The sequence below is a fragment of the Mirounga leonina genome, unplaced genomic scaffold, assembly GCF_011800145.1.
Source record: "Mirounga leonina isolate KUSES-001 unplaced genomic scaffold, KU_Mleo_1.0 Mir_114, whole genome shotgun sequence".
Lineage (NCBI taxonomy): Eukaryota > Metazoa > Chordata > Mammalia > Carnivora > Phocidae > Mirounga > Mirounga leonina.
Genome location: NW_023270265.1, coordinates 29,381,760 through 29,404,490, shown reverse-complemented (window position 1 = coordinate 29,404,490; position 22,731 = coordinate 29,381,760). Strand labels below are relative to the sequence as shown.

At 56.1% G+C, this 22,731-nt stretch overlaps 1 protein-coding gene across 1 annotated transcript in view; it reads left to right on the top strand.

Moving 5' to 3' along the window:
• Nucleotides 1–22,731, top strand: part of COL17A1 (collagen type XVII alpha 1 chain) — a 50,353-nt gene that overhangs the window by 14,431 nt on the left and 13,191 nt on the right. The window contains exons 7-33 of the mRNA XM_035028606.1: nt 721–756; nt 1,853–1,900; nt 3,274–3,417; nt 4,708–4,866; nt 5,456–5,527; nt 7,082–7,153; nt 7,882–7,950; nt 9,017–9,178; nt 9,543–9,623; nt 10,705–10,749; nt 11,657–11,845; nt 12,360–12,581; nt 12,863–12,892; nt 13,076–13,102; nt 14,484–14,510; nt 14,612–14,674; nt 15,457–15,561; nt 16,264–16,326; nt 16,957–16,992; nt 17,542–17,595; nt 17,844–17,879; nt 18,350–18,385; nt 19,070–19,132; nt 20,381–20,416; nt 20,678–20,749; nt 21,529–21,555; nt 22,434–22,469. Of these exons, the coding sequence (XP_034884497.1) occupies nt 721–756; nt 1,853–1,900; nt 3,274–3,417; nt 4,708–4,866; nt 5,456–5,527; nt 7,082–7,153; nt 7,882–7,950; nt 9,017–9,178; nt 9,543–9,623; nt 10,705–10,749; nt 11,657–11,845; nt 12,360–12,581; nt 12,863–12,892; nt 13,076–13,102; nt 14,484–14,510; nt 14,612–14,674; nt 15,457–15,561; nt 16,264–16,326; nt 16,957–16,992; nt 17,542–17,595; nt 17,844–17,879; nt 18,350–18,385; nt 19,070–19,132; nt 20,381–20,416; nt 20,678–20,749; nt 21,529–21,555; nt 22,434–22,469 (2,010 nt within the window). The remainder of the gene's footprint in view (nt 1–720; nt 757–1,852; nt 1,901–3,273; nt 3,418–4,707; nt 4,867–5,455; nt 5,528–7,081; nt 7,154–7,881; nt 7,951–9,016; nt 9,179–9,542; nt 9,624–10,704; nt 10,750–11,656; nt 11,846–12,359; nt 12,582–12,862; nt 12,893–13,075; nt 13,103–14,483; nt 14,511–14,611; nt 14,675–15,456; nt 15,562–16,263; nt 16,327–16,956; nt 16,993–17,541; nt 17,596–17,843; nt 17,880–18,349; nt 18,386–19,069; nt 19,133–20,380; nt 20,417–20,677; nt 20,750–21,528; nt 21,556–22,433; nt 22,470–22,731) is intronic.

The window sequence follows — 22,731 nt, the reverse complement described above, 5'->3', positions numbered from 1 at the left end:
TGCCACGTGAAACCCTAGGCTGTCTCTTCACTTGGCCTTAAGTTTGTGGTCCATGTTCTTGGATTCTCATAGTGCATATGAATTGGTATGATCATTGTACAGTGATTATAATTTTACTGCTTTGCTTACATCAGGAAGACCAAGATCTGGCCATTTTTTTGAATACATTTGGTCAGTGTAGACAGCCAGCCCCAATGACTAGGCTTCCAAATGATTACCTTAGTTAACACCCTAAGTGTGAGCCAATTTAACATCATTTCACTAACGCCCTAAATGCATCGGAGCCTTGCAGAACTCGCTCTGCCCTTGGGCTATGAGGTCATCATTATTAAGCGTCCACCATCGAACTCAGGTGCTTTGGGTTCACTGTGGGGCTAATGATTGAACTAGGGAAGCCAGGTGGACGCCTCCATGTGGACACGTTCCATCACCTCGTCCTGAAGCGGAGCTGTCTGGGCAGGGCTCCCAGGGAGGAAGTGGGATGCACAGGGCTTGAGCTCCGAGAAGAAGGCAGGGCAAGATACTCAGTTTGGAGTCCTTTACAAAGACTTTACACAGTATTAGTAGAGACCCAGAGGATGGCTCCCATCTGGATATAAAGTCACAATGAAAATAATCCTCCCCCCCCCCCCGCCCCGCTCAAACAGATCTCCTTCCAGGTCAAAAATATCTAGTGTGCCACCTCTTCTGTGCCTAAGATTACTTTTCTTTGTTCCTCAGCATCTTCTTCAACCAGAGGAAGGAGCCAAACACGAGGTGAGCTCTGTGGCTGGGTTCAGTTCAGTTCATTCAACAAGTTTTTTCTGAGCATCTAATGTGCGTGCTCAGATTTGAGCCAGAAAATGGGAGGAGTAGAGAAGCCTAAATAAGGCGTGGTTCCTGCTCTCAAGGAGCCTACAGCATCCTGGGACTCTTCGGCTGGCCCCATCAGGATGCGAAGGGTAGTTTGGGGCACCAATCTAACATGGAAGTGGAAGTAAGGGTACAAACACCCGGTAACCACCTGGGGACTAGTTTGTTCTGTGGATTATGAAGATGCTAGTGCCACATCTGGTTTCTCTTGGAGTCTCCTGGTTGACCTCAACAAGATGCACTGTAATTGCCTTTACGTAGCGAGAAATGAACAAAAGCCCTTCTTTTTCAAGTTAGTCCAGGGGACAGAGGGCTCCGTGACAGCTTTTCGTTCTGCAAGTCTGCCCATGGATAAGGCTCTAGGAGGGAAATGGGCTCCTGGGGAGGGCTGGCCCGGATGCATCTGGTGACAGTGGGGGCCGGGGGGGGGGTGTCCGGGCTGTGCTGAAGGCAAAATTTTCACGGGCTCTGGTAGCTCTCCGTGATCACTCTAGACTTCCAGGGACTTTATTGCATCAGTAACTCGAAAGTTAGGAACACACAAACCACCCACAACTTTAGGCTAATAGTTGAAAGATGTCAATGGCCCACCTGAAGCTAACTGATAATGTCAAACCCAGAGGTGGCTCAAGTGACTAAGTAAAAGGTATGCGTTTTAGAATTCCGTCTCCTGCATCAGAAACCCAGGAGGCAGGAGAACAGCTTGGTTTGAGCAGCTAGGAGACGGGCACCAGGAAGGGGGTCGGTCATTGCCGGTGGTGATCCAGGCTCCTGCTCAGCCTGCGATCTCATCAGAGCATGTCCAGGTGCTGGGAGGTATGCAGTGGGCTGGTTAGGGTGTGGGGAGAGGATCCCTCCTTTTCAGCAGCACTCGTTCTGGGCACACTTAGGTTTTCTGTTCCCAGGACAGATCTCAGAGCAGCCTACATTTCTTTCTGCTGCTCAGAGCTCAGGGTCGGGCTCCTTCATTTATACCTTCTTCATCTCTTCCCTTGTACAGAGAGCGAAATCCGAGTCCGACTGCAGAGCGCTTCCCCATCTACCCGATGTAAGTGGTCACTGTCTGAAAACAAAGGATCCAGGAATCCAGGGTCACCGTGGCATGCATGCATGTGTGCGTGCATGGGTGTATGTGTGTGGTCAGTCACTCGATCATAATACATGTCGAAGGGCCTTCTGTGAGAGGGACCCTGGCTGAGGTGTCAGGGGTCAGGAGCTGAGAAACTCCTGTTCCCTGCTGCTGATAGGGAGATAGAAAACCATCCCACCATGACCTCTCAGGGAGCTGAAGGAGCAGGGAGCCAAAGAAACCCTCCTGGGTCAGCGTCCCTTAAAAGGAGATGGAAGGCTCCATGGGATGAGCTGGCATGAGACCCTTGAGGAACATAAGCTCAGACATTGGAGGAATGTTCAGTGTGGCCAAAGGAAAAGGAGCAGGAGGGGACCTTAAGGTTGGAGGAGAGTCAGAAGTAAGTGGAGTGTGAGAGTTTGAAGTTTATTTCGCATGTCTGGGATGCCCCAGTCCCTGTCCATTGACTCTGTTAGACTCCTGCTCTTGTTAGAGGGGACTGGACATTTTGAAATGAACCCAACTGATAGGACGGGAGCCAAGTACAAAGAGTAGGAGGAGAAAGAGGTTGGTTGACCCAGGAATCAGAGACTGGGGCTGGCCCAGAAAGCTCCGCACCCCGGGCCCTGGGGTCCAATGCTGTCTCCCCAGAGTCCTTCCAGGCTGGGCAGGGCTGAGCCAAGGTTGGAGCTTTCAGGGAAGGGGGTGCCTGGGCAGTCCTCCAGCACGTGTTGTGTGCAAACCTGTCTCTTAAGCGCTGCCCTTGCATGATGCCTCCCTCCTCTCCTAACTTGCCCTGTTGGGAGGCACAGGGAGCTTGCATGTGACCTTGCTACAGGTAATAGTGGCCAAATGAACTTGAACTCACACAAAAGCAGCATACTGTTAAGAAGTTATGGGCCACAAATTCCTGTGACACTCCAGAGCATACAAGGTCAGGGACCTAGTATTCAAGGTGTCCTGGCAGGGGATGAGACCACTGTTGAACCATTTGTTTCAAGGGATCTGGTTCTCACTGCTTTGGGTGTAAATCCTCGAATCTCCCAATCTAGGATGACAGGGCCTTCTAGCCACAGAATTCTCCCTGTGGTGCCTGATGAGGGAATCTATACTGAGGACCTCCCCATGGAGGCGCTGTATTTATGAGGCCATTAATATTACAAAATGCGAGCTTGATAAGTGCTATAAACTGACAAAATGCAAAAATTAAAAGGCTGACCAAAACTATCCCAGCATGTGAAGCAGATGCCATCCCCCCCTCATATTCTGGATACCATTAATGTTCCTGCCACTGCGGTTGGACTCAGGAAAGAATCCTGGGCCCAATGGAAAATGCGGGGATTACCTTACAGGGACAGAATTGGATGATGTTAAGCGTTTGCTCAAGGGGAGCCGATCAGCAAGCGTGAGCCCTACCCGGAACTCCTCCAACACCCTCCCCATCCCCAAGAAAGGCACGGTGGAGACCAAGATGGTGACGGCGAGCTCCCAGTCAGGTCAGTCCCGGGGCCCCGGCTGCCGTGGAGGGAAGGGAACGAGGGGGCAGAGTTACCCCGGCCCAGGGTCTCAGCCGTGCCCCAGCAGGCCTTCCAGGTTGTGGCAGAGACCTCACAAGGCACTGAGCGTCCACGCTGCGTGCTGTGTGACCACGTGGGCTGCACCCTGTTGGCTCCACCATCCCGTGAGCGTGTGGCTGGGCTCCAGATCCTAGAGATTCTCTCCCAGGACCTTCTTGACCTCTCTCGGGAATGTGTTGGCCAGGTTCCCCAAATGAAGACTATTGGGGACACTTGTAGTATTATCCTTCATTTATTCAGTGAATATTCTGTGGCTCCTCTATGCCGAGGACCAGGCACTGAGGAGAAGCAACAAAGGAGACCCAGCCCCTCGTGGGGGCGAGGGCCTCTGGGGAAGCCAGACCAATAGCCAGGAGCTCGTAGTCAAGTAGGATGAGTGTTGTGGAACCCTCCCAGATCACATGCCTACCAAGTGGGCCGGGGTGGAGGAGGGCAGAACAATGAATAAGCAGATCCTCGGAGGGAGAGGAGGAAAGCAGCCAGCTATACTGTGATGTGAAGCTTTCTTTCACTCCTGGAAAGGAAAAAAAACCCTTGAGATCGTGACCAGGTCGTGACCTGTCTCTTGTTTTGTAAATATAACACCAAACCTCAGGGCAGTTTTTATGACCTGCATGGCCAGCTCCCCCCAGGGTAGTGAAGAGGCAGAATTGGCTTCAGATCTGAAGGAGCACCAAAGCCCCCTCCCAGGGGCAGAGTGGCCCTTGGGTCTGGTGGGCACGTAGGAATGTTTACGGGGCGCTTACTGGGGAAGATGCCCTCAGCGCAGGATGGTCGCAGAGCCAGGCCTTTGCTGTCTGTGCCTGCTGCGTGCCTGGAAGTTGGCGTGGGATTTGCTGTTCCCGGGCATCTGTGGGAACAGAAGGTGGAATCAGCAAGAGACGGAGAGACCATTGGTCCCCACCACACCAGCACCCCGAGAGGTGGGGAGGGGATCTTGGAAAAATGGGCAGACCCCAGAGCAAAACTGACCTACTTGAGATTTCACCAAGAGCCAGCAAGCATTTCTAACACAAGAGACCAAGGTTTTACCAGCTCCAGGGTTTCGGATGGAAGTGGGCTGACCAACTTCCCTGGACTGAGGGAGTTCCCAGACATGGGACCTTCAGGACTAAACCCAACTGCGCTACACCGACCCGAGTGGGTTACCCCAGCACGGAGTGCCAGTTTATCTTTCACTGGGGTGTGGGCGTGCCTGTCTGGTTCCAGTGTCCGGCACTTATGATACCACCATCCTGGACGCCAACCTTCCATCCCACATGTGGTCTTCCACCTTGCCAGCGGGGTCCTCCATGGGGACCTATCACAACAACGTGACAACCCAGAGCTCGTCCCTCCTCAACACCAACGCCTATTCTGCAGGATCAGGTACGTGGTACAGGGCACTTCCCTTCCCACCCCTGGGCCCCTTGCACCTTTACTGGCCCTGAGGGACCCCTCTGGTATTGACTCTCACCGCGGGTTCCCTGAGGGGTTTTCTGTAGCCCCATGTCCCACGATTTTCCCAGCTCAGTTCAGTCTCCAGGTGTTTCTTTTGGTGGGTCCCCTCTGAGAAGGACTATAGCACAGTGTATCAGAAAAAAAATGTCATGAGAAAGAACACGAAAACAAATCTAAAGAGCCTAGTTTCACTCCACATGGATAAACTGTGCCCTTGGGTACATCAGTTAACTTCTCTGGGCTTCAGACGCCTTCTCTGCGAAGTGGTGACTCACCAGAGGGGCTTTGGCTGGACCCCGTGTCCACTCGATGACCCAAGGACCGTCCCTTGGCTAGGACCCAAGGCACACCACAGATGATTGGGTTCTCTGGTGCAAGGCAAGCGCCCAAGATTTTCCTAAAACCAGCAATGTAACAAGACCTAAAAATGCAGCTCTGCCCCTCCTCCCGGGGCTTCCGTACCCCTGCCTCTTCTGGGCCCAACATCCCTCTCACTGGTCTTCCTCCTCCCCTGCAGTCTTCGGAGTTCCAAATAACATGGCACCCTTCTCTCCCACGCTGCACCCGGGGGTCAGCACCTGCTCCTCAGGTCAGTGCTCGCCAGCTTGCATCGCCTTTTCTCGGAATGTCTGCTTAAAAAACTAGGGATGCTCCCTCCTGCTGAGGAGAACAGTGGTTTCCGCAGAAATGTCCTTTCTGCCCCCGAGCCTAAGGACTTCCATCAGTGCACACGGGGACGCAGGTGCAGGGCCCAAGGGGTGCCTGCCTGCAGTCGTAGGTAGAGCTCGGCCCCCAGGGCCAAGGCCTAAGGTGGAAGGGCCAGAGGCCTCACCTACCTGCTAGTCCTGTGTTGGTCCCTTTCTCTTCTATGAGTGGTAGAGAAATGGGGGCAAAGGGGCTGAGTCAGCGCTCTGGCCATTTTCAGGTAGAAAGTATTGTTAGGTTAGAAGGATCTGACTTTAGAAATTTTTTTTTGAAGATTTTATTTATCTGACAGAGAGATCTGGGATCGTGACCCGAGCCGAAGGCAGGCACCCAACCGACTGAGCCACCCAGGTGCCCGAGGATCTGACTTTAGATCTTTTTATAAATACTGTAGTTCATTGGGGGCTCAACCAGGGTTACTGCTTAGTTCCCAGTGCAAACATGACCATTTTAAAGAAACATGTATTCACTCTATTTCCACATAACTGCCTGTTATGTAAATGTTACCAGCCCCCATATTTTTTTTTTTTTTTTTAAGGACTCTGCCTTCTCTCTCTGTTACTGTGATTAATAAATAAAATGATGTGGGCCTTCTTTATTTACTTGCCTGGTATATCCACAAGTGTGTGTGTAGCATTTTCGTTTCCACACCTCCATTTGACTAGAGCCCCACCAAACCCAGAAGACAGCGGGTTCACATTTCATTCCTTCTGCCTTTACCCTTCTGAGGAAGGTGGGCTGATCTTGGACCCAGGATCTGTGCCCCAAACACTAGAGACAATGGAATAAGGGAAGCTGTTAACTGGGGAGGAATAAGCTTCTGCACGTTATTTAAAGACCAACAATCATCCTCTGAGATCATAATGGGGGCTAGGGGAGTTGTATGTGTTTAAGTCTCGAGGAGGAAGTGTTCAAGGGAAAAGCAGGGGTATGCTAGGCCAGCCCTCCTGTGTCTGCGTCCCATGCCCACAGTTCCACACTGTGCACCAGGGCGCCCCAGCAAACAGGGACCCCTGGGATATTTTTAAGTAGGCTCCACACCCAGTGCAGAGCCCAGCTAGGGGCTTGAACTCATGACCCTGAGATCAAGACCTGTGAGCTGAGACCAAGAGTCAGACACTTAACTGAGGGAGCCATCCAGGTGCCCGGACCCCTGGGATGTTTTTGAATGTGCTGGGATACAGCGACATCTGTCAGACCCTGTGCAAATGACCACTCTTCAGTTGTGTGCGCTCACTACCCAGTGCTTGGAACTGCTGGTAGCTTTTGGCCTGCAGTGGGGGACCCCCGTGTCACTCGCAGTGTGAGAACTGAGCATGCTGGGCAAGGTGTCCTGTGCAAAGGCTTTCATCGTGGAAGTGATTTGGGGGGTCCAGGGGCTGCCTCAAGCTAAGGGCCCCCCCAACCTGCGCTCACCTGCCCCCCCTTGCTTTCGCAGTGTTTGGCATGCAGAACAACCTGGCACCCAGCTCATCCGCCCTGTCCCACGGCACGGCCACCGCCTCCACAGGTCTGTATCCCAAGTGTGGCGCCCCCGGGCCCCGGGCAGTGACGCCTCTCGGCAGCTCTAACTCACAATCCCTTTTCAGTAACTGAATCGGAGGCACCAAAATGTCTCTCAAACTCCGTCAACCTTTCCCACCAAAGTAACAGCCCCCCACCTCCCAACCTAGAGATGCCAACTTCTGTCATGCGCTGGCTCGGACATGAGGGGAACCACGGGGGAGCCAGTACTGTGGCCACATGTATGGCCCGGTCTCACTGCACATTGATCACCTGGCTGATTTCCTGGGGCACCCCCTGTGCAGGCCTGGGGAGGGGGAGCAGAAGAGGTGTGACCCTTAGCCTTAGCCCTCAACTTGCTTACTGTTTACTTGGAGTAGAGAGTCTAATACACGTGAAACAACTGGGCATCCTATAAGACAACATGAATCCAGCTATGCAGAGCAGGTGTTTGGGTTGTAGGAGTTCCGAAGGGAAGGAATCCTAGGAGGACTTCATGGAGGAGGAGGAATTTTGGAACAGTCCTAAAAGGATGAGGATTAGACCAAAGAAAGTTCATCTATACTCATTGCTGCCCCTGTGGCTGGAGAGAGTTGCCTTCATTATTACTGTTCATTTTATTTATTATTCTTACTGTCCTCTTCTCACCTGGAGGGGCTGGTCAGGCTGCTTCTGAGCTTCGTGGAGCTGCCCTCTCACACTGGCACCGCTCACTCAGCAGTTCCTTTCTTGCAGCGTATGGTGTGAAGAAGAACCTGCCGCAGAGCCCCGCTGTCGTGAGCACTGGCACGTCCACCTCTGCCGGTGAGCGCTATCCCCGGCTGCCGAGGGCAGGCTTGTGCAGGGCTCTACGGTGACACCCGCTATATGCGAGGAGATCGAACCCATTGCTGATCTGAGGTCTGCAAACGTGACTCGCGCCAGAGTCCCCCCAGTTGCCAGGACAGAGCAGAGATGGGTGTGCCCCTGACCCTACCTGGGCCTTCCCGTTAAGGGGTGGGGCAGGGAGCTCCACCCTCCACAGCTGCCTAGGGTCAGGCATTTGCACCCCAGCCCCCAGCAGTGTCTGGAAGCCCCCGGCCTGCTCCTGCTACGTGTTCCCCAGTGTAAGACCTAGGGAGCCCCTCAGAAGGTACCACCCCACCACACACACTTCTGATAGGGTCTTTATCAACTTGGGCTCACCGCAGCTGGTGGGTTCTTTCCTCCATTGCTCTGATCCTGTTGCTTCCTTCCATTCAACAATTTGTCGATTCAAAAAAGATTTACCGAGCACCTGCTTTGTATGAGACGCTGTTCTCAGGGCCCAAGCAGAGGCGTGAACAAGGCGGACTAGATTCCCACCTCACCAGGCTGACCGCTGCAGTGGAGGAGGCAGATAGACAGGGAGACCAAGTACAGGAGAGGATGACCGAAAATAACACCCACTGGAAGAAATAGGTGGCTCGCTAGAGACAGGAGTGTGTGTACCTTAGATCGGGTGGTCCGGAAGGGCTCCCCCCAACCCAGGACGGGAACCCGTGAGGCCGAAGGTTAGAAATGAACCCACCATGTTAATTAAAGAAGTGCCTGCCTGACAAGGGGACTGTGGCCCTTTCACTAAAGATCCTATAACGTCCAGGTGGGGAGGCAGCTTCAAAGGTCAGGCGCCCAGCGCTTCTGGTGTTGACCTCCGATGGCCAGGCCCAGCCGGGCAGGGGAGGGTGCCTTGGGTCCCGAGGAGGCTTCTTAGTAACCACTGTCGGTGAGAGCAGGAGGCCCGCAGACGTACCCGCTGATCTCTCCCTTTCCCTCCCTGCTCTTCTCTTCCTCCTTCTTCCTCTTCTGCTCATTTCTTCCCTCTCCCTTGGCCGGCTCCTCTGCTCCCCAGCCTGCACCACAAATGTCCAGAGTGATGATCTCCTGCACAAGGACTGTAAATTCCTGATCCTGGAGAAAGACAACACACCGGCCAAGAAGGAGATGGAGCTGCTGATCATGACCAAGGACAGCGGGAAGGTCTTCACTGCCTCCCCGGCCAGCATCACTGCAAGTATGAGGGGGCCCACACTATGCAGGTTTCAGAAGAAAGGCAGACCCTGTAGGAGGCCAAATGTCCCAGCAAGGTGGTTTGAGACATTTTAATAAGAAAACCACAGTCACCCCATTCAAATAGCCTGCCTGAATAGAGTGTTCCAGGGTCTGCCTTGAATGTAGATAAACATTCAGGAAAATCCTGGCAAAAGGCTCCCAGAGGGGTCTTTGGGCAATGGGAAGTCTAAGCACAAACACAGATGTGGGAGATTAACTAAGGAAAGCCGGGCCCTCTTGCTACCCGGTGTCCACACAGGAGTGGCTCTGGGGCAGGCAGGGAGTGAGGACAGAATACCCCGGATGATCATGGGTTGTGCGCACAGCATCTTTTTCAGATGACACCCTCAAGAAAGAAAAACAAGCTGCCTACGCTGCGGACACCTGCCTGGTTTCAGAAGCTAATGGTGAGAGGAAATATGAGACTGTCCCTCTGACTTCGGTCTGTCTGCATCTCATTTATTTATATTCTGAGACCTTGCTACTCAAGAGTGCGGCCTCCGGCCCAGCGGTGCGGGCGCCACCCAGGAGCCTATTAGAAATGCAGAGTGCCAGGCCCTGGCCCCACAGTTCCGCAGTGGTCTCGTGTGTGCGTGCGTGTGACTGCAGTGGATGCCTTCCTGGGGTGCATCTGACGTCTACGGCGGGATTGTTTTTCTCCGCTTACTCCCTGTCCCATAATTTTCAGAACTACTAGAAAATGCTTCGCAAAGCACTTGCTACGTTTATTTTTTTTTTCTTCTCAAATATTTGGATTCTATCCCAGATAACTGCATTTCTCTGCATGCTCTGGGCCCTGTAGACTCTCCCCAGATCACTGATTTCAGGGAGGTCAGTAAAGGAAAAGTTGGGTCCCAGAACATCTTTTCAAAATGCAAATGCAGTCCATTACAGTCTTCGGCAGGCCTGACTCTAAGGAAATGCTTACTTTGAAGACATATTTTAGGGTTGGAAATGGGGCTGTGGAGACAAAGATTGCCAGATCTGATGAAAGCTGTAAACAGTGTTCCCAGAAAACTTCACATGTGCCCACAAACACTCAGTGGTCCAATAGCAGGAGGGACTCCTGCGCTAGCTCTCCGCCCCTCTGTCCCTCCGCCCCAGGTGAGGAACGTGTTCGGAGTTCCTGAACCAAGAAATCAAGAGTCCTTTCTCATAAGCACATATATCGTTTGAATGCGAATGTCACCCCTAACTTGGAACTCCAAAAATGTCCTGGGCTTGAAAGATTTAAGGTCACAAGAAGGTTAAGACCCTGCTTTCTCCCTTGACAAGTGCTTGTCAAAAGCCATGTCTCTCTCGATGGAATTGTTGCAAGTACGCCATCAGCAAGGACTGAGGGAGGGTCCCCGCCCAGTGGCTCCTCCGCGGGCTTGGTCGGCATGTTTCCCTCAAGCTCTGCCCACAGTCCACTCATGGGCTGTCCTGTGGGCTCCTGTCATTGAAAAGCTTGGGTCCAAACCTATGTCCTTGGTGTTTGCCTTCCAGGAGACGTGAAGACCGTGTCCACCAAGGGCAAGGCCGCCTCCGCAGGTGAGTGATGACAGCAGGTCCTGTGGGGACAGGGGGACAGGAGCTGACGGGGCTGGTGGTGATGGATGGAACAGATGACCCCCCCTCGCCTGCAGCTGGGGCACACAGGAGTGTTTCCCTGGAGGCCCGAAGGCAGCAGGATGGAGGGCCAGGGGGCGCAGGCTGGGGGCTGGAGCAGGGCTGCCGCAGGAGCTCAGCTCGGGGGTGGGGCTCACAGGCCGTCCAGGGTCCCCCAGCCTCAGGAACCCCCTGTCTGGGCTTCCGAGGCCCCTGAGACCACATGCACATCTCCAGCCCTTTACACTTAGCTCCCTTGTTTCCACAGTCTTGTGAGAGTTAGGGTTATCAGGTTATCAGGGTTATCAGCCCATTTTAGTCAGAAAAACCCTTTTCACTTTAAAAAGAAAAAAGCTGGCCACCCCCATAGGTGCGGAGTGTAATTCCGGGCGCCGCAGGGGTTACAAAGAAGGAGCAGTGGGAATGGAGACGGGGAGCTGGGGACACTTTGGGTTTGGCCATAATCAAATGCGGAGCTGGTAGCAAATCAGCGGTCATCGAGATGTTTAAGCTCCGGGCCACGCGCTGAGTCCTGAGCTCACTGCCTTGCATGCCTTATCGCCCTCATTCGGCAACCATCCTAAGAGGGAGGCAAGCTTTTAACCCCATTCTGTAAGAAAGGGAATGGAGGGGAAGGGACCCCCTGCGGGCCGCACACCCGGGCTGCTCTGGCTCTTCACCAGCCCGGGGCCCTATGTTCCGTCCAGGAGCCAGCCGCCGCCTCTGTGGAGTCGCCAGCCCCGACCAGCATTCACTCAGGCCCCGAGCAAGGCCCCCAAACCCGGAGAATTCGGAGGGAAGAGGGCGCAAGCCTGCTGCATGCACCTTACCCTTCCTCTGTCTTCCGCAGAAATCCACAACTACAGCCACCGCGGTGGGGGCGGCGGCGGGGGAGGCGGAGGCGGCGGCGGCGGCCCGTGGGGGGCGGCACCGGCCTGGTGCCCCTGCGGCTCCTGCTGCAGCTGGTGGAAGTGGCTGCTGGGCCTGCTGCTCACCTGGCTACTGCTGCTGGGGCTACTCTTCGGCCTCATTGCTCTGGGTACGTGACAGCAAGGGGCCCGGCGACAGGCCCCACTGCCCGTGCGGACGGCAGGAGTCGGCCCGGCCCAAGGATGGAGGGACCAGAGCGGGTGGGTGCAGACCCCTTGTTACTGCAGATGAGCACACTGAGGCTCCGGAGGCGGCCGAGCTGGGGTGCCCGTGTGGCTCCCAGCCCCGGGGCCCTCTGTCCCTGGAACAGCCTGCTAAGCAAGCCTTTGGCTGCCCTTACTAGCCAGGCCAGACCTTGCCGTAGCCCCATGGCTTTTCCCCTCTCCCACGCCCCGTATGGGTCTCTGTGTGGCCCCCCGCACCCACGCCCCGGGAGAAGGGCCCCCACCCCCACCCCCCGCGCTGTCGCCACTGCGCACCAGGCTGGCTCCCAGGCCGGGTTGTGTCGCCGCCCCCGTGTGCGGATTGCAGCGAGATGTCCCTAGAGTCCCAGGTGGGGCCCACACTGAGGCGAACCCGCCCAACTGAGCGGCCTGCGCCCCCCCCCGCCCCCCCCCCCGCAGCGGAGGAGGTGAGGGCGCTGAAGGCGCGGGTGGCCGCGCTGGAGCAGAGCCCGGACGCCGTGCTGCTTTACAAGGAGAAGGCGGAGCGCGCCAGCAAGGACAGGCTGCAGGGCGCCGTGCCGGGCGTGGGAGCAGGCGCGGGGAGACTGGGGCTCGACGGCCACAGTCAGGAGGTGCTCTGGCTGTTCGTGAGGGACAAGCTGATGGCTGAACAGGAAAGCGGTGAGCGTGGCGCAGAGCCCTGCCCTCCCACGCTCCTCGTTCGCCCCTGCCCAGGAGCCGGGAGGGGGGCCCGGCATTGCCATCCCATCTGACTGCTGGGAACACTGAGTGAGGCCCGGCAGGAACTGCCCCAGGTCACAGGGCTAGCACACCTTAGAGTCTGGGTGCCAGTCCCCGCCTCCGTTTCTTTCCCCATACCGCGGCGACCCCCTTGTGTGTGCGCGTGTGTGTAACACACACGCAAGATGTGCCGCTCACTCCACGTGTACCTTCCTTTGTAGGAAATCTCCGAGGAAGCCCCGGCCCGAAAGGTACTGGGTAGACTGAGCCCTGACCCTGCTCTCTTTTCCTGCCCTTGGACTGGGGTTTCTGGTTGGAAATTTTCCCAATTGAAGGATGAGCTTTGGAAAGATCTTACGGTATCTGTTGGAGGGTTGAGAATGGCCCTGGGGTTCTCACCCCATCTCATAGTTTTCGTATCTTTCTGATTTTAGGTGACATGGGAAGTCAAGGCCCTAAAGGTAAATTAAGCGTGGCGATTTTAACCTGGAATATTAGTAAGGGTTGGTTTAAGGCAATCGGCCAGGGTCTGATTCCCGCACACCCCGTCATCCTGGCTAGCTCTCCTTGTGTAAGACCTGCAGACGCTTGGGCTTTTGGGGTCAGGGCGCTTAGTGACAGAGCAGGGCTCTGTGTCTCTGGGGCAACACTGTCCCTCGTCCCTCCTCACAGTTCTCAGGACTTCCCCAACAAGGACTCTGAATGCATCAGAGGCCTGCATCTCCCTCCGCTCCAAAGGGCAGCCCAGGGGCCTGCTACTCTACACAATCCTTAGGGAGATTTCTAGAAATACAGATTCCTGGGCCCTGCCAGGCATCAGATCCTCTGGGACTGGATCCCTGCTTCCCCCAGGTTAATTACGATGACCCAGGTCAGGGACGCCACTGCAGGTGAGTAGTCTGCTCCCAGGGGTCTTAGTTGGGGGAGGCTGGAGGTGACCCCCAGCAGTCAGAAACAGGGTTCCTGTGGGGGAATCCAGTAGGGGCAACACCACCTGCCTTTAGAGAGAGGGCAGTGTAGCAGGGAGGCAGGACATATTCACAGGAAAAGGGGCCCCACCGTGTTAGTTGGGCAACAGTCATGTGCTATCTTGTGTGACACATTCATGTGCCATAGGAAATATATTTCCTCAGAAAAGTGGTTTGACAGGCTCATGGGCAGAAGAGTTTTCCAATCCCAGTTGACCACAGCAGCACCCCTCGACCTAGCGGAGTGGGGTTCGCGAACTTCAGTGTGTAGGAGAATTGCCAGAAGATGCTGGGCCCTGTTCCCAGACCTCTGATTTAGCAGGTGTGGATGGCACCCAGAGTTAGGGTCTTGCTCACCCGGGTAGTTCTGAGGCCAGGGGTGCGCGGACCACTCTGAGAACCACTGTTCAAGATGACAGGGCTGGCCCTCCATCCCCAGCTTTACCTCCCTTCCCAAGAGAGCCCAGTGCAGGAATGGGGGTTCCTCCACCTGATGGCCTTCTACTTCTCTTCCGGACTCCCTGACCCCCCCACCCCCAGCTTGGGTCACTGCATGAGCCCCCTTCCTGAAAGCTCCAGCTTGCAGGCCACACACCCCTTCTGACCACGCTAGACATGAGGATGCTTGGTCCTGGAGTCTCTGACTCTCTGGTTGCCATAAAATACAAGACATTAAATTTGAATTGCAGATACATCATTTTTCACTATGTCGCAAATAATTGTGTTAAACGTACTTAGACTACAAATGTACTCAGTGTTTATCTGCATCCTGTATATTTGCTAAGTTTGGCAATCCTACTTGAGTTCTACAGTGGCTCTTTGAGGTAATGGGCACAAGTCCTCTGACTTCTCGCTTTTCTCTCTGTCCCCACAGGCGACCGAGGGCTCCCTGGGACTCCAGGTGTGTAACCTCTGATGGCGTGGCTGGTGTCACGGGCGGCTCGGCCCTGGCTCCCGGTTCTAGGGGGAAAACAGGGCTGAGGTATTCTTGTATCTCCACAGGCATCCCTGGGCTCTTGGGCCACCCGGGTCCAGAAGGACCAAAGGGACAAAAAGGCAGTGTGGGTAAGAGCCTCTTGGTCCATTCTTTCATTTCCTTATTCATTCATTGATTCAATAGATATTGATTAAGTGCCCGCTGTGTGCCAGGCTCTGTTTTAGGAGCTGGGGAGACATTGGTGAACAGACCAGAACCCCCCGCTCATCTTTGGGTTGGGGAGAGAGACCACAGACATGACAAATAAGCAAAGTACAGAGCAGTGTTGGAGGTGGATCGTGAAATGAGAAAGACAGACCCTGGCAGGGCCCTGGGAGCGCGAGGGGGTAAATTTAAATATGGCTGTCAGGGAAGGCCTCATTGGGAAGGTGCCATTTGAACAGACTTGGATAGACTTGAAGGGGGTGAGGGAGCCGGGCATGGGGAGATGGGCGGTGGGGGCGGGGGGACACTCCAGCCAGAGGGAGCAGCCCTGGGCCCTGGGGCAAGGGTGTGCTGTGGTCAAGGAGCAGGGAGGGGGTGGAGGGGAGGCCTGGCTGGAGCCAACCAGAAGACTGAGGTGGGCCTCTTGATCGTGGGGGGCCTTGGAGGCTGTGGCAGCCCTTCAGCATTTACTGCCAGTGAGTTAAGAAGCCATTTGCAGGTTTGGGGCAGAAGCGGGTTGTGATCCACTTGCATTTTCTAAGGGTCACTCTAGCTTCTGGGTTGAGCCTGGGCTATAGGGGTAAGGAGAGAAGGGGGAGACCAGTGTGGAGGCTCCAGGCAGGTGTTCTGCTGGTGAGATGCTGGCGCTGGAGCCCTGAGCCAGGGCACTGGGTCCTAACTCGGAGCTGGCTGTTTGTTTCTTTAGGAGAGCCGGGCCTGGAGGGACCCATGGGCCAGAGAGGAAGAGAAGGCCCCATGGGACCTCGTGGTGAGCCAGGGCCTCCTGGGTTTGGAGAGAAAGGGGACAGAGGTAAGAGGCTCTTCCTCCTTCATTTCACTCCCCTTTGCTGAGCACCTACCTCAAGCCGGGCTTTGTGCCGGGCCCTGCAAAGACCATGCTCTAATGAGGGGATGAGGGCTGGGCTGAGGGTTCAGGGGTGAAGCTAAGAACCCTGCAGTGCTTGGAATCTGCAAAGAATTTGGTAACGGGGAGAAAGGGTCTTCCCAGGTGGGCAGTGCAGGGTCAAGGCTGAAGTGAAGAGCTCAGGGCAGAGCAGGGCCTGGCTGAAGGCCGAGTAGAGCGTAGGTCCTTGAGCCTCTCAGGGCTGGAACTAGGCAGGGAAGGAGACACAGGCCCAACCCTGGAGAGGTGGGGAAGATTTTACATTAGATTCTCAACGATGAGTCTGCTTTTATCAGGGTAAACCAAGCACAGACACCAGAAATGCTCAAAATGCCAAAAGATCATGGGCAAGAAGTTTATTTTTAGCTTCATTTTCCCTTAAAAATATTGTTTAACCAGGCAACAAAGATTGCCTACCTACCGGGTACCAGAGCTCATGGACTATAAATAAAGGCTCTGGGGGCAGAAGCTGAAGGTGTTCTGCAGATTCGTGGCCTCAAGGAGGTATCAGATGGATCAGAGACCACCAGCAGCCTGGGCAGTGTCCCCCAAATGACACTGCCTGACTGGGTGGGCAACCAAACTGAGGGGCCTCACCTTTCTCCCCAGGGGTTGCTGGTGAACCCGGTGTTCAGGGCCCACCCGGCGTCCCAGGTTCTGTGGGTCCCAAAGGTAAGTCAGGTGCCAGGACAGTACCCAGATTTGCCATGTCCAGGACGAGGATGGATCACAGAGGTCCGGGCACTGGGAATCCTGGCAGGCCTGACCTACTGCCCCAGACCTATGCAGGGACAGTGGGCCCAGAGAGTGTCCCCCCACAAAGGAGTCCCGGGGGAGGGGTCAGGACTGGGGCTCTATTTTTGGCTTCATGGAAATTTGGGACCGTCTTTGCATCTCTCTTCAGTGGTCCCGTTATATGGCCCCTAAGTGGGTGGATGGGTCAGGAAGTCCACAGTCAGATAAGTTCCTCACCCGACTGCTGCCCAGAAGCGCTCGTTCAAGAGCAACATGTCTGGACAGCTCGGGGCGAATAGGGCCTTCTCAGTTCGACGCCCATCTGGCCAACTGTCCTCCCTCCTGCCGCCGGGGCCCAGATGTTTTACTCTGACCGGGGAGGAGCAGGGGTCTCTCGATCCCACCAGCTGCAGCTGCCTCCCTAAGGAGAACTTTGCACAGGGGTCACCCTCCGATCCACTGACTTGGGGTCAGCTGGGAGTGAGCCCCCCCGCCCTTCACCGTGGGGTCGGACGTCCCTGGCCTGTGCCTTGCCCCTGATGGTGGTTGTCTCCTCTTTCTTCTCAGGTTCCAATGGCTCCCCTGGCCCACGGGGTCTCCCAGGTCAGTGTGCTGCGTACATCAATACGTGCTATTTCTGGGGAAAGGAAAGGAATGCCTAAGGGAAGAACATGTTTAAAGCAAAAGAAGTAGTTATAAACTGAGCCTTCGAGAGACCCCAAACTCCCGTTCTTCCGCGCGTCCCCTGAAGCCGAGGTCAGCTTCCCAGTGGGTCCAGTGAGATCCGTTGCGATCTGGCTCTGGCAGCTTCAGCAGCAGGCAGCCCCCGTCCCGCTGCGCCTGAGCGGAGTCCCTGCACCATCTCCTCCCGGGGGCCAGAGCCCCTCTGCCACCGCGGGCCTGGAGCTGCAGGCCACGCCGTGCCACAGGCCATTGTCTCTGCTCGTGGCCCACACGGCGTCCCCACCCCCAGGCCTGGTAACACAGGCAAGGAGCTGGCCTGGGACGAGGGAGCAGGGACATGGGGAGGCATCTGTAGAGCGCAGCCCTTGACTTTGCCCAGGGTGTGTGTGCACATGGGTCACATGTACACGCCCCTCAGCCCCAGGGCTGGGGCCACTCATCTGCCCGTGTGGTTTCCTTCGCTTGCAGGCCCTATAGGTCCCCAGGGGCTCCGAGGGGACGTTGGACTCCCTGGTATCAAAGGTAAGCTTGGGAGAGGGCTTGGGGGAAGGGGATGTCACCCTGTAGATGCTCCTCGCTCAAGGAGGAGGTCTTGGGGGCAGGGAGCACCTGACAGGTGTGACCAGAGGCCCATGCAGGCTGACAGGTACGGGAGCAGAGGGGAGGTCAGGATGGCGGGAGAGCCTGTCTGCACACACAGACCCTGCCCTTGCTTGGTCGTCCCCCCCCCGCCCCAAGGTTCTTTATAGAGTTGTCTATTACCTTTCCAGGTGACAAAGGACCTCTGGGGTCACCAGGACCCAAAGGTACGTTGCTGCTCCTCAGACATCCCCATCATTGCCTGAGTCCTAGGAACCCAGCTAGGACCCCTGCCTCAGAGTCTGGGGGTGTATGTGAGAGCTCGTTCTAGCCTGGCCTCCCACCTGGGGACACTCGGGCAGGAATCAGGGAAACAGCAACCACATCACAGCGCTGTGGTTGGGTGGTCTGCAGGAGGGCCGGGACACCCCTCTAGCCTGGTTCTCCTGGAACCCGTGGCGCCCACTTGAGTGACAGCAAGGGGCTGGGGTCGGTCTGTGGGTGACCCTGGGGGAGGGCAGGCGTGCTCCTCGGTCCACCAATTCTCGCCCAGTTCTCACCAACCTCCTCCTGACCGTGGCTTGTGGGCACAGTGACAACTACTCGCAGCTGGGGGTCCCTCTCGCTGAGTGAGGGGGTTTTCCTGGCTCCCGACTGACGCTTCCTGCCTCTCTGCCCTGTCCCGTGTTTGTTGCAGGTGACCAGGGAGAGAAAGGACCCCGAGGCCTCACAGGTCAGTCCTGCACAAGCATCTGCAGTGATCCGTTAAAGACTATCTAGTAAATCCACTGGGCCCTGGAGGTGGAAAGAAATACAGAAGTGTGAGACAGACTTTCTGTCTAAAAACCTCCAGAAAACTTGTAATCTAAAAAAAAAACAAAGCAAAACAACAAAAAAACAAAAGCACAAGATAAAACAGTGAAGGGAGTGGAAGCCAGCATCAAAATGTATGTATAGTCCAGATGGTAAATGTTTGGAACAGAAAAGGGAGTTTCTGATTGTCTTGGATTATCTGGGGGGAATCCAGTTGGGAAAATGAAGCTCTTCCCAAAGTAGTGGAGCATTCATGCTCCTTGTGAGCCTCTCATCCACTTAACCTCCTGCCAACTTGAAGGACTGAAGACGGAATCCGGAGCACCAGGGCGTTGGCTACAAGGGGCAGCCGTGTGGGGCCAGGGAGTAAGAATCAGGCCCGCTTCCCTTCGGTCCTGGTGTGGCTCTGGGCCCGTCCGTGCACGCTGCCTGGGGACGCTGACCGTAGCCACTAAGAGGCTGTGTCCCCAACCTCTGTCACCTCAAGCTCTCTGGTTGGGCAGATGGCAGTCTTGGGGGTGGGTGGGAAGGGAGGAGCGTTCTCTTAGGTGTCAAACACGCATATCTTGGAGGCCTCCAGGCAGCTAGCCCGTTTCCTTTGCAGGTGAGCCGGGCTTGAGAGGCTTGCCTGGTGCTGTGGGTGAGCCCGGAGCTAAAGGAGCAGTAGGTGAGTGTTGCAAAGGAATGGATACGGTAGGTCTGCCCCCGCCAGTCGTCATGGCCCGAGAGCTGAGAGCCTGCTTCTAGAGCTGCCTCTCCTGTTCTCCAGTCTGCCGGCCCCTGGCCAAGGGCCTGTGTGCATGGCTGGGCCTGGACAGTCGTCTCTGGGTTTCTCACTGCTGGGGGGGGGGGGGGGGGGGGGGGGGGGCCCTCCCGGGGGGCCCCCGCGGGGGGGGGGGGGGGGTCGGTTGGTGGCCTATCCATGCTGGTCCCTGCCTCTGAGCCACTTGGGCCCATGGGGAGGACAGATGAGCATCGAGGTCCTTTGGGCCCTGCAGTGTTACAGGCCCAAGCCTGGTACTCCAGAGCTGACGTCCCAGCCAGACCCAGGTTTAAGTATTTTGCTGATGCTTAGCATGGTGCTTGCCCAGCAGGACATGAAAGCTGGCCAGGGACCCTCTGAGGGTCGAGCATTTAGCACCAATTCCCAAAAGGGTCTAAGTACCACCAATGGGGATATGGTATATTCACTTTCTCATTCATTTAACAGAGCAAGGAAGCTCTGGATGTACACAGGATGCCATGTGGGGCAAGTCAGATGCTTTACCTCCGAAAGGGGAGATAAAGCTCGTATAAGGTGACAGGTGCCCTGAAAGGTACAGAGTGCTATGAGGACACAGCAGAGAGAGAGTCCTTCCAACTAGAGGGATGAAGGAGGGGGCATTTCATCTGGCCTTAGAAAGTAAGGAAGATTGCATCGTGGTCAGTTTGGAAAATTCCACAGAGACAAAATGAGTGAGGAAAGACAAAGGGGGGGGGGGCGCAGAGAAAGCGAGACATGGTCCCAGGAGGACACCCCTTCGGACAGAGGTTAGCGTAATGCCCAGAGCAGAGGAGATGAGAGCTTGGAGGACCTTGACTCCCAGGACCTTGAGTGAACAAGGCGGACACATACTGAGCATCTCGTGTGTGTGGAGTCTCACAGTAGGCCCTGGGGATGCAGTGAGGAGTTGCTGACCTGTTAATTCTCTGCAGGAAAATACACAATTCCTGGTTGAGGGGAAGAGGCCAGGGAGAAAGTGCCATCCAGAGGGGGTCCCAACGACGGGGCTTCTTCCGTGGTTGGTGGCTGTGGGAGGGGCCACCCGGGCTCCCCACTGGGAGATGACCTGCCGAGAGGCTACAGGGCATTTGAGGGGGGCAGGCCCAAAGTCGCTCCTGGGGTAACTGATGAGCCGTGGTTCGGTTTTCCTAGGACCCGCTGGCCCCGATGGACACCAAGGCCCAAGAGGTGGGTCACTGCCCTGCTGTCCTCACACTCACTGCCGGGCCTGCCCCGCCCACGTCCCAGCAGGCAGGGCCCTGTCCCCTGAATCCTAAAGCCAGCAGGGCACACATCACGTGGACCCTGCGAGGCCCAGGTCTGACTCCCCTTCTCCTTTCCACCTGCCCGCAAGTTACTCAGGAAAACCCCAAGAACAGAGGCTCAGAGGTGCTGGCTGGTTCAGCTTTCCTAAAAGGAAAACGTTTCTGTGTTGCTGGTGCTCTCTAGGTGAACAAGGGCTAATGGGGATGCCTGGAACCCGCGGCCCACAGGGGCCTTCTGGAGACCCCGGAAAGCCAGGTAACGGAGTGGGAAGAGGGAAGCACAGCCGTGCGTGCGTGTGCATGCATGTGCGTGCGTGTGCGTGTGTTTACACGCCAGTGCGTGTGCCTCATCCCATCTTCCTCCAGCATCTCAGCTGCTGCAAGGGCTGGCTTGCGCTGTGTACGGTGACCGCAGGTCCTGACGCCTCTGAGTCACCCATTCTGGTGATCTGGTGGCAGAAATTGACAACAGATTAACAGAGAGCGAGTTTTAGAAAGGAACAAGGAATGTCTTAAAAACTGCAAAGTCTAAGGCGATTGCCATACCTTGCCCCGTCCATCTCCCCTCTGGCCATCCCTGGACCCTCACCGAATGCCCCCCCCATCTGAGAAGAGGGGCCACTGTGGGGGTTTCCTCTCAAGGCCCACCAGGAGCCAGGCCACAGGGCCACGGGGTGAGACCAGAGCAAGCTGAGAGAGCTGCGAGGGCAAGGTGGCGATCATCAAGGGGCCTGCTCAGAGCGGGGGCCCCTGTTCCTTCAGTGCGTGCTCAGATAGGGAGCACCAAGGGAGGGAGTCTTGGGGGGCAGCACTGGGGGTCCATGAGTGTATGAGCTTGCTGGCTTCCTGGCTGTCAGATGCCGAAGGGTGTGACCCCAAGCAGGCTGCCAACCATCGCCTGATGGAGCAGTGGTCATGTCACTGCAAAGTCCAAAGAAATCTTTGTCCGGTGCTGGGAGGACCCTCGGCTGAGGGTGTGGCTCCTCAGCCCTTCGTCCATGTCTCTCTCTCTCTCTCTCATATTCTTTTCTGTAGGTCTCACAGGACCCCAAGGACCTCAGGGTGAGTCATGGGGCCCCTCCCACCTCCAGACGACAGCTGCCCAGCCGCCTCCTTCCGGCAAATGCCTCACCAGTCACCTTGGCGTTTCCTCTCCTCCCTGCACTACTGCCCCCCCCCAACCCCACACACAGATGGGTTCAGGTCCTTTCACTGTGAGTCTTAAGAAACATCTGAGGAAGGAAAAATACAGAAAATCTAAAAAGACCTGAAGTTAAACCATGTGCCAATTCAGTCTGCCTGTCCCGGGGCGCAGGAGCCCCGAGAGGAAGCTCCAGGCCCAGGAGCTGCACTGGCCCCACAGAGACCCCCAGGGTAGGAGAGGGGGCTCCCCTCATGCAAGGGCCCAGTCTCCCTGGGACAGCTTCAGCGGCAGGGTCTGTCCTACAGTTGCACTAGCGTTTACCCCTTTGTTTTTGAGAAGCTGTCACCATGCCCACCCCCAACTCCTAAAGGAAATTGGGTAAAGATGTGAAATGAAGTCAAGCCGCAGGTCTCCCCCCAGGAGTTGAGTGCACGGGGCCTCCTTCTTCTCCTGGTAGAACTCAGCCACAAAGCCAAGGTGGGAAGCAGCAGCCCAGCCCCTACTCCCCTCCACTGCGGCAGGCGTATTGGGGGGCTCATAACCAGACCGACTGGGACCCCCCAAAGCTGTGTCCATGGGCCTCTGCCTCCCTCAAGCCCAGCGGTTGCCCCGTTTCCCAGAGAGGGAGATGAGCTCAGAGCAAGAGCTCCCCGAGGGAGGCAAGCAGGAGGCAAAGCCAGGTGGCCCTGCAGGTGGCACTGGGGGCTGTGCCCAGGGACGGAGCACAGTTACTGCCACAGGGGTCTGGAATTGCTGGCCCTCCATCATCCCCACTGACTTGTTTTAATCTCATCAGGACTTCCTGGTACCCCCGGCCGACCAGGAGCTAAAGGTAAGTGATTTTCCAATTCAGATATTCCTTCTTTTTACTAGCCATTTTTGTGGGAGGGGAGAGACTAGCAGGAGGGAGCCCCTCTCTGGCCAGAGTCTGGATCAACAGTGGCATCTAGTGGCTTCAGCAGAAGGCAGTGAAGCTGGGGAGCCAGGGATTTGTTCTGATCCGCTGAGCCCTGAATCCTCGCTCCCCGCCCCCCCCACACACCTCTGGCCCCCATAGTCCTGAGCCTGGCCTGGTACCAGATGTCTCCAGGCCA